The sequence below is a fragment of the Liolophura sinensis genome, chromosome 1, assembly GCF_032854445.1.
Source record: "Liolophura sinensis isolate JHLJ2023 chromosome 1, CUHK_Ljap_v2, whole genome shotgun sequence".
Lineage (NCBI taxonomy): Eukaryota > Metazoa > Mollusca > Polyplacophora > Chitonida > Chitonidae > Liolophura > Liolophura sinensis.
The window spans coordinates 87,329,516-87,340,555 of record NC_088295.1 but is presented as its reverse complement, the minus strand read 5'-3'; the positions used below and the strand labels follow the sequence as shown (position 1 = coordinate 87,340,555).

The window sequence follows — 11,040 nt, the reverse complement described above, 5'->3', positions numbered from 1 at the left end:
CAATCCGTACATATTTATGTATATGTTCAATGAAAGACTTTAATATAGAGAGCTTAAGATCTGATGGTTGATATTTCATTTTACATACTCAACAATACATCTGCCAATTTGTTGCTTTAGTCAAATCATAGATTTCCTAATTCTTTTCTTTCAGACAAAGCAACTGGCAAAAGAGGACTTGTTAGCACCAAGGGGAAGAATGCATTGGCAAAATCATTTGTTCTGCTGGAACATGCATCTACATGATTAATAACATGTATTATTAAAGTTCAGAGCAGGTATGCTTGGGGATTGGATTTAATCTTTTTTGTCTCAGCATTGCAAATCTCCATTTTAAAAGCCTGATTTCAAAATGTACTGCAGTCCTGAACTAAATTCCCCATGAAATTGTTCAGTTTCATGACCATGAGATATCTGTTTCTCTACAAATATTACCAAAGAGAGATTAATCTAACAAAATAAACTATTCGAACAAATCCTTTCCTTCTCAAAAAGAGTACAAATCCCAAAATACAGCTGGTGGCAGTTACTCTACTTTTCATAGTGAATTGTTTCAGTTAATCATCATTCCCAGGATTCAACATGCCAGGATACAAATGCTTGTAATGTTTTCATATCAATTTAAACAACCTTCTTCATTTCCAAGTTATTAAAACCCTCATAGCTTTATGCCTACCACCTATTATATTCATTGCTTTATCACTACAGTAAAAATAACAGAGAGAACTCAACATGCTCACATTACTAAAATACCTTTGATAAACCATCACAGCTAATAAACAATAAAAATAAACAAAACCCTTTCATTTCCAATTAGAAATATACAAAGTACATAATTAAATAAGCACCAACAAAATATACACTTCTTAATATTTTTATACAACAATGAAATATTAGGAGTTACAAAATCTGTCGGGGAAAATAAAAGTCATTTTAATGACACACATACAAAATAAAAACATTACCCTAAATGTCTACATTTTATGTTGTCAGTAATTTAAACTAAAACATGGGCAGTGAATGGAGAAAGCACTGGAAGCATACAGAGCATAACAACCGTACATAATCAGGAACCGGTACTGTCTGCATTTTACCTACACAAATTAACCAGCAGACCAAGGGTTTAATACGAATAAATCTAACACAAAACAATACAGAAGCTGGTAAGTAACTGTACAAACGCACGTTTTGTGACATTAGGTAAACAATAGATAATAACAATAGCAGCCTGAGAGAAGTTTGGACGTTGTTTAAGAAAGACGGGTACCTCAAACCTTGACCATGTACTGTACTCACTGGTTAACATCACCGCTTGAACGGTACAACAGTTACAAACTGATCACTGGCAGTCAAAACTGTGTCGTCCAATGTTACCATCTGACCATTACATTCATGCCTGACTGACCAAAGACAACCATGAGGATCTATTTCATGTCACGTTTCATATGCTGACCATTGCATTTGTGTCTGACTGATCACTGGCCATTACAATTTTCTCATCAAAGACAAACATACTGGTAACTAACAATTCATTGAAATGCGTCACCTCTAAGCGTTTAAACAAATCAGTCAGTCATGTAATTGATACATGTACCAGCTCAATGAAAAGCTTATTAACACCTGTATAAATGTACACAAAATTGTGTTTTCATATATTCACTGAGCTTTTATATTTCTCATTCTTGCAGAACTTGCAATTCTTACTTTCATTACAAAACAAACACAAATAATTATGAGACTCATCCATTTTTCTTTGACAATAGGAGGCCAAAACTCCACAGAGGACCTTGACAACTTTCAGTTTGACCTTCACTTCTCATTGTTGTCAGCATTGCGTATTCACGGGCACATTTGCTGCCTGCCAATCCATACAGTCTCCAGAAAAGGAAACTTCAACATGCGTGGATCAGGCCCACAGAAATTCGGAATGTTCAAGTTCACTATAAAACACCAGATAAAATTTGTCAGAGGAGATGGGAGAAGGGCAGAAAGTCAATGGGGGCGGGGGAGAGCACAGGATCATACGTAATCTCCAGTGGCAGTTTGGACAAGACCACCTCAACATGCACACCATAAAGCTACCATAATAGGGATATAGTAATCCAGTAATCTACACAGATAAATATCCAAAGGGCTACAGACATTAACCATCAACTTGGGGGAGTGGTTAAGGACATGAACATAGCTGGCAGTATGTATATACATAAACGGATATATATATATATATATATATGTGTGTGTGTGTGTATATATGTGTATATATATATATATATATATATATATATATATATATATATATTTATTTATTTATATGAGGATTCATAAGTATATACAGGATTCTCACCTACAATATAGATTCCTACATGTATTTAAGTCTATGCTCCAGTATATCAAGCCAGAACATTGAAAGAGAAGGGGAGGTGGGAGGGGGGAAGGGGGTAGGGTAAAAGGCTGAATGAACATACTGAGGATATCTTCCTTATATCCAGCTACCTTAGACTATGTTGACTGTCCCAGTAGTTTTCAGATGGAAAGCTAACGATTTTGCGTTGTATTACATCAAGGTCTATGCTGCAGAACAGGTCATATATTATAGGTTACTGACTGGAGATTATGTGTTAACTGCCTGGCAATACACATCAGTATTAAAACTGGTCACAAATGGTATGAACTACTGTCTGTCATATGCAACAGGTCAGGTGATCAAGCTACCAACATTACAAGGGCATCTATGTCAAGAGGTGAAGTGTAAGGAAGGTTTTACAAGCATGTAATAAGCTCCAGATAACCTTGTGTACCAGACAGCCATGTGCATGACATGGTCATGTGTACCAGATGGCCATGTGCATGACATGGTCATGTGTACCAGACGGCCATGTGCATGACACAGTCATGTGTACCAGAAGACCATGTGTATGACACGGTCATGTGTACCAGAGGACCATGTGCATGACACGGTCATGTGTACCAGAAGACCATGTGCATGGTATGGTCATGTATCAGACATGGTATCAGACATGGCCTTTATTTAATACTGGTAAAAAACCATATTGTCTTGTGACCTAGTTATTTCATGACCTGGTGACCTACGTCCTACATGTAGTTATGTGGTGACTGTGTTACTGGTGGCCTAAATATGTCAGAATTTTTCAATGATGACTTAGTTACATGACGATCATGTCACACTTGTATTATAACCTCATCCAATATCATGATCATTAATTCTCTGAAGGTATTCCATAACACAATGCTCTTGTGACAGATCATGAACTTGCTGCTCAGACACTAGAATGTTCTCCAACAGTTTATGCAGTTTTATGAAACTTCATGGCTATTTATGGTTCATGTACACTTTACCATCGTATATTGTGGACATTAATGTTGATAATACAAATCCCATTCTGGATTCATGGAAATACAGCTGCTTTAGTCCTATTTTAGTGAAATTAGAACAGTTGAGGATGCATGTTGATGTCAAGGATTTTCACCCCCAATTACACATATCTTACATAGGGAAGGAGACTATAAATCATAATAATACACATCATAATCACCAAGGTACAAAATATTTAAAAATATGTATGCTATAATATTGTATGGTTTGGTAAGACATATTAGTTATATTGGTTATAATTGTAGAAGTTGCTACAAACTTGTATATGTAAATATCTGATACAAAAAAAAAGGAGAACAACAACACAGAATCAAGCCCAGGTCTAAACGGATCACTTAGAAACATCCGAACATGGAAGTTGCCAGACGTGTAACAATTGTAACAGTTCAAATATAAATCCAACAAATATCCCTGACATTCTACAAATAACTTTTCATCATGAATTGAACTGAGAAAGTGAGCAAAAACAAGATGGCTGCCATGCATACCACATGGTTACCATAGTAACCAAACATATAAAAAGGGTAGGCTACTCCTGGCAACATGAGGCAAAATTCCATACTTAAAACTGAAGGCGGGTTTGCAAGAGACAAGGTATGGTGTGTGTCAGTTAACTGGGGTTAGAATGGAGTCTCAATGGAGTACACATACATGTACACTGGTTAGAAGCCCTCCACTATTAAGTTGACACACAACTAATGATCATTGTGACAGTTGAAAGTTGTGGGAAATCAGTCCAAATGCTGAGTTGCTGACCTCAGCGCTTAAACACATCAGTGGAAGGCAAAACATTTTAAACCATCATCTATTTGTTTAACAAATTTTACACTTGAAAAAAGTCAACCTATCACTTCAAAACAACGTAAAAGCTGCATCTGATTCAGGGAAGAATTTGCTGACTTTTGGATCCATCTGCAGATAAAGTATCAGTGAAATGAATGCTTAATTGATCAATGAACAGGTTTGTTCTGATGATCATGGCAACTGTGGAAAAAAAAAAACCCAAAACAACTTACTACAACTTTTAAATATTCATCAACAATAAATTAATACACAGAATTGTGATTACATGATTATAGCCTTAGTACATGTACACTCATCCCAGGACCACTTGTGTTATCCATTCTGTTGCTACGACGATAGAGGGTGGGACAGCTTTCTGCACTGATTGCAAAACTGTGATCTCACTGGTTGTAGATATTCGCATGACTGGAAATCTGAAAATCAGAAAGAAGACGATAGTCGTATCATAAGTTATTACGCTGATATCCAGGTATCATGTTATTGGACTACTGCAGGTTGCTGGCAGACTTTTCCACTTACAACCAGAGATGAAGAAAGCTTCAGCTGGACTTGAACTCACAGAGTGCTAATGACTTTAATCATATACACATCTTCATGCTGGCAAAAACATTTACATTAAAAACATGGTTCCTGTTTACATTAAATGCATTGAACTGTTATCACATTAAATGGGGAGCATAAATCAAAGCAACTGTAAGCTAATGGAAGCAACTGGAAGCTCATAAAAGCAACTGGAAACCCATAAAAGCGGCCATCAACTGCAAGCTCATGGAAGCAGCTGTCAACTGTAAGCTCATGGAAGCACCTGTCAACTGTAAGCTCATGGAAGCAACTGGAAGCTCATGGAAGCACCTGTCAACTGTAAGTTAATGGAAGCAACTGTCAACTGGAGGCTTATAGAAGCAGCTGCCAACTGGAGGCTTATGGAAGCAGCTGTCAACTGTAAGCTCATGGAAGCAGCTGTCAACTGTAAGCTTATGGAAGCAGCTGTCAACTGCAATCTCATGGAAGCTGCTGTCAATTGTAAGCTCATAGAAGCAGCTGTCAACTGTAAGCTCATGGAAGCAGCTGTCAACTGTAAGCTCATGGAAGAAGCTGTCAAATGCAAGCGCATGGAAGCAACTGTCAACTGGAGGCTTATGGAAGCAGCTGTCAACTGGAGGCTTATGGAAGCAGCTGTCCACTGTAAGCTAATGGAAGCATCTGTCAACTGCAAGCTCATGGAAGCAGCTGTCAACTGTAAGCTCATGGAAGCAGCTGTCAACTGTAAGCTCATGGAAGCAGCTGTCAACTGCAAGCGCATGGAAGCAACTGTCAACTGGAGGTTCATGGAAGCAGCTGTCAACTGTAAGCTCATGGAAGCACCTGTCAACTGTAAGCTCATGGAAGCAGCTGTCAACTGTAAGCTCATGGAAGCAGCTGTCTACTGTATATTGAATAACAAATTAGAAATTCAACAGATATAGTTTCATGGTGTAAAAACTGGAAGGACAGTTAATTTAAAATCCCACACTTAAATTTCCATATACCTTTCTCATAACACAAACATAACAAATACCCTTGAGGCAGTTTCTTTAATATCAATATATCTTTTTAATTTTCAAGCGTCTTGGAACAGACAAAAGGGAATTTTTTTCCACCTAAAGTACTTCAGATCCATGCTGAGTGGTCCAGTTATTGTTGATATCTGCCTTTGTAATGAAAATTTAACATAGTTTTACATAATTTTTCCAGAATTACAAGGGTACAGTAAAACATTATCTGCTCTTCTAACTGTTGTTATTAAACTCAGCTTGGATCTGTCAGCATTGCAGGATAAAAGGTACCACATGTATAGCCTGATGAGCCTCCCTGACCTCACCCTTTAGGTTTCATGGTTTAGATTCCATGTTGACTGCTCTGTCTGAGTAGACTTACCTGTCATCGCTTGAACAGTTTGAACAGAGAGTTCTTCTTGTTGGAGGGTGGACACATCAACATTGGAGCTTGGTTCTTGTGAGTAATTGAGATCTGCAATGGGAATTCAGATGAGATCATTTACAAGGGGTGTATGGCAAAAGGTTGAGGTAGAAGAGGTTCAGTTTTTATTCACTGTAATAAACAACACACATATACACCTAAAAAATAAAAATAACTGCCTGTTCAAATATTGCTGAAATCCACAAAAAAATTTCAATAGATGAGACAATATTTCATTATGAAACATAGAGAACAGCAATAATATATTGTTCAAGACACTGTAGGATAACACTAGAGTAATCACTACAGGATTAAAACAGAGTAATCACTGCAGGATTACACTGGAGTTATCACTGCATGGTTATACTAGAGTTATCACTGCATGGTTACACTAGAGTAATCACTACAGGATTAAAACAGAGTAATCACTGCAGGATTACACTGGAGTTATCACTGCATGGTTACACTAGAGTTATCATTGCAGGGTTATACCCAAGTTACCACTGCAAGGTTACACTTTAGTTATCAGTGCAGGCTTATACTAGATATCACTGCAGGATTACACTAGGGTTATTTCTGCAAGATTACAATAAAGTTATCACTGCAGGATTACACTGGAGTTATAACTGCAAGGTTACACTTAGTTATCACTGCAGACTTGTTATCTGTGCAGGTTATACTAGAATTATCACTGCAGGGTTATACCCAAGTTACCACTGCAAGGTTACACTTTAGTTATCAGTGCAGGCTTACACTAGATATCACTGCAGGATTACACTAGGGTTATTACTGCAAGATTACAATAAAGTTATCACTGCAGGATTACACTGGAGTTATAACTGCAAGGTTACTCTAGTTATCACTGCAGGATCACTCTAGTTGTTACCACAGGATCACTCTAGTTATCACTGCAGGATCACTCTAGTTGTCACTGCAGGATCAATCTAGTTGTCACGCAAGGATTACTACAGTTATCACTGCAGGATTACTATATTTATCAATGGAGGCTTACTACGGTTGTCACTAGAGGTTATTATAGTTATAACTGCAGGCTTACTCTATTTACCATTGTAGGATTACTCTAGTTATCCCTGCAGGATCACTGTAGTTGGCACTACAGGATCACTCTTGTTGTCACTGTAGGATTTCTCTAGTTATCAACGCAGGATTACTTTAGTTATCAAGGATTACACCACAGTTATCATTATCAAGTTTCTCCTTAGCAGATCTTACAGTGCATGGGGGCTGTAACCAAGGTTCTCCGTCTATCTGCATGGGGAAACGCTTGCGGGTCCTGTAATCATATCAGACAGATGTGTTATACATGTAGCAGATAATCTGATAATAAGCCATATTGGCAGTTCAGAAAGGCAGGTGAGGCAACACACCTTTACCAGACACCAGATACATTTTCTAACCTGTATGGTTAAATGTTTCTGCTCTTATAGTTATTGATATTCGCAGGGAGCCAGAACAGTTCAGAAACTGCACCTTACTACCTCTTTTGAACATTATCTAGCTTTTTGAAACCCAAAGGCGCCAACAAAGACTTTCCTTGTACAAAACAAATCACGACAACAAATGACAGTCTCATCAGCATGGCTCAGTGAAACACATGATCTTGCATGTAACATACACACCTGTGACATAGACTACATGTCACTAGTTTACACCGTATCTTATGAAATATCTATAGAAATCTAAGGGAGATAACTGACCTGATGACGACCGATGAGCACTGAGCCAGTCGCCGTCCAGAAGCCCGAAGGCCTGCATAAACCTGTCCTACATGCATAGAGTTGTCCAGCCCCACCACTTCTATCAGCCGGTCACCGATATCTACTCAGTGAAACATCAGCAGATTTTAACATCTATACATAAATATATCAGATTTAAGAGAACAACACCATGGGAAGACGGCATTTAAGAGCTGGGGAATGCAGTACATGGGTAAAAGGTTTATATTAAAAGTACATGCAGAAAAGATAACTGCTGCACAGCCAATACCTGCAGGGTGGATAGTGACCTACTTGAGCAGCGTGGACAGCCTAACACACAGAGGTAGAGTAAGTGTCACTACTGCCATCAATAAATGAACCTGTAGAATAGTCACAAATTTGTTAATACAGTCATTCATATAGTCATCAATAGTTGTAGAGTCTTACAATATAGTCATCTGTATAGTCATGAATAGTTGTAGAGTCTTACAATATAGTCATCTGTATAGTCATGAATAGTTGTAAAGTCTTACAATATGGTCATTTGTATATTCACCAACAGTAGTGGAGTCTTACAATATGGTCATTTGTATATTCACCAACAGTAGTGGAGTCTTACAATAGTCATTCATACAGTCATCAATAGCTGTAGAGTCTTACAATATTACTCCTATCATACTCGAACAATATTCCATAACACAATCACAAATGACTACAGAACAGTCTTCAATATGGTCATCATTTATAATAGTTGAAGACGAAAAATCCATCAACAACCACCATCAACAACTGCACAATCTCCATCAACAGAAGTACAACCACCATCAACAACTGCACAACCACCATCTACAGCTGCACAACCACCTTTAACAGCTACACAACCATCTTCAACAGTTGCACAACCACAATCAACAGCTGCACAACCACCATCAATAGCTGCACAACCACCTTTAACAGCTACACAACCACCTTCAACAGTTGTACAACCACAATCAACAGCTGCACAACCACCATCAATAGCTGCACAACCACCATCAACAGCTGCACAACCACCATCAACAGCTGCACAACCACCATCAACAGCTGCACACACACCATCAATAGCTGCACAACCACCTTTAACAGCTGCACAACCACCATCAACAGTTGTACAACCACAATCAACAGCTGCACAACCACCATCAACAGCTGCACAACCACCATCAACAGCTGCACACACCCCATCAACAGCTGAACAAACACAATCAAAAGCTGCAGAACAGTAATCAGCACATAGGTGTAACAAAAAACAGATGATCAGCAAGGGTTTCAGAAGTAGTAACTGTTGACAGCTAGAGAAATATATCCACAGTTACCAGCAGTCATAAAAGTTATAATGACTTACACTTACACCTACAGAATGAACACTTTCCTACAGAATGTAAATATTACATAAAAACATCTAAAACATCTAAAACATCAGGGGCCTCCATGGCCCAGTTGGTTAGCATGCTAGCCCAGCGTAATGACCCACGAGTCTCTCACCAATGCAGTCGCTGTGAGTTCAAGTCCAGCTCATGCTGGCTTCCTCTCCAGCCGTACGTGGGAAGGTCTTTCAGCAACATGTGGATGGTCATGGGTTTCCCCCAGGCTGTGCCTGGTTTCCACCCACCATAATGCTGGCCGCCGTCGTGTAAGTGAAATATTCTAGAGTATGGCGTAAAACACCAATCAAATAAATAAATAAATCTTACACATCACAAGACATCTGAAATCACAGTGAATATCCAGCTGCAAATATTGTTTTAGAACTGATCTTATGTGCAAGCCTATAACATCTTTTGAAACTTTTAGTTTCGAAACTTTCCAAAAAAAAAAAAAACACCCAAAAACATTCATCCTTCAATTTATAAAGATTGTTTTTACAATGGTCTCAATTGTCCACTGATATTATACGTGCCATATTTTCTCCCTTTCTGATTTATTTTATTTTTTTTTTTTAACTTCATGGAAGACAAAGGCCCCTGGAGTGCTGACTAATGGCTCCCATCATCCTACTGCTTCCAGCTTTCTGCTAAACACAAGGCTTTAGCCATTTAACAACATCTTTTAATTAAGCAAGTTAGGCACATCCTTTATCTTGTCTTTTGTAATTCTATCTGCCTCAGATGTATCAGTGGGGAGCTGCAGCAACCCGAAGCAGGTCTTGTGTGCAAGACAAAACTCAGTATGCAACGAGCTACAAATAAAGTGCTGAGAGTGGATCTCAGCAGGAACTGAGATGCATAAAGGCAGTGTTATTGGCTGAAAGGGGAGTCGCCACTCCAGGCTGGATTGGCTGCCAGAGATGACCTGGTGGAGAGCAGCAGCCAGCAGCTAACACTACGCTGTACACAAACCACAAAGAACAGATTAGGTTTCATATAATTGCGAACAAGAAAATTCTGATTCCGACAAAAGTGAATGTCTTTAATATAAAGCCCTCCGCAATGGTGGTTTTACACATGATTTCTCGACTGAAGATCAGAGCCCTCTATAAACAGTGCCCCATATATCATGAGTGGGGACATAGAAATCCCAACCTGAGAGACATGTTGGGGTCAGAACCAATGTTAACTCAGATTACCACGATTAGGCTTGTATCCACCTTATCTACATTGTATCTGGAGTTGCAGGAGTCTGCACACAATTGGATCTCTTCAAGCACATGTACATATGTTTGCAATAATTTTAACAATCCAAAATTGTTTATGAATTGTTGTGAATGAACTTAAAAAAAAAACCCAACAACCACACCTACATAAAGGTCATCTCTCTAAGCAACCTTTAAGGAAAGACTACTTTATGAGCTACATGGATTATCAACTCTGCAGCACATCGAAACAACAAAATGTCAGCTTTGGTCATTTCTGAACTTCTTACTTTGTTTCTTATTTCTTATACCAGCACATGTGACTACTAATTCCTCAACCTTTTCACATATGAAAGAGCAACTCTCAGTGAAATTTTAATTTCATTTTGTAAACAAAACTATATTGGTTGGATTGTCCCATTTCAGTATAATTTTATCAGTCTCCACCAAATATTGCCTTCAGAATATGCTTGAATAAACACCTTGCAAACATGTGAAAAGGTTGAACGGTCACTCAAAACCACTTGCATTTAAACAGCAAGAGTTTCCCCAGA

General features: G+C 38.4%; 1 protein-coding gene across 10 annotated transcripts in view; it reads right to left on the bottom strand.

Moving 5' to 3' along the window:
* Positions 1 to 2,420: 2,420 nt before the first annotated feature.
* LOC135461982 (diacylglycerol kinase beta-like) overlaps positions 2,421 to 11,040 on the bottom strand; it is a 94,142-nt gene continuing 85,522 nt past the window's right edge. For all 10 annotated transcript variants that reach the window (XM_064739292.1, XM_064739295.1, XM_064739294.1 and 7 more), the window contains 4 exons: positions 7,876 to 7,996; positions 7,391 to 7,451; positions 6,116 to 6,208; positions 2,421 to 4,611 (listed from right to left, as the gene is read on the bottom strand). In XM_064739292.1, coding sequence (XP_064595362.1) covers positions 6,119 to 6,208; positions 7,391 to 7,451; positions 7,876 to 7,996 — 272 coding nt within the window. In that variant the 3' untranslated portion in view covers positions 2,421 to 4,611; positions 6,116 to 6,118. The remainder of the gene's footprint in view (positions 4,612 to 6,115; positions 6,209 to 7,390; positions 7,452 to 7,875; positions 7,997 to 11,040) is intronic.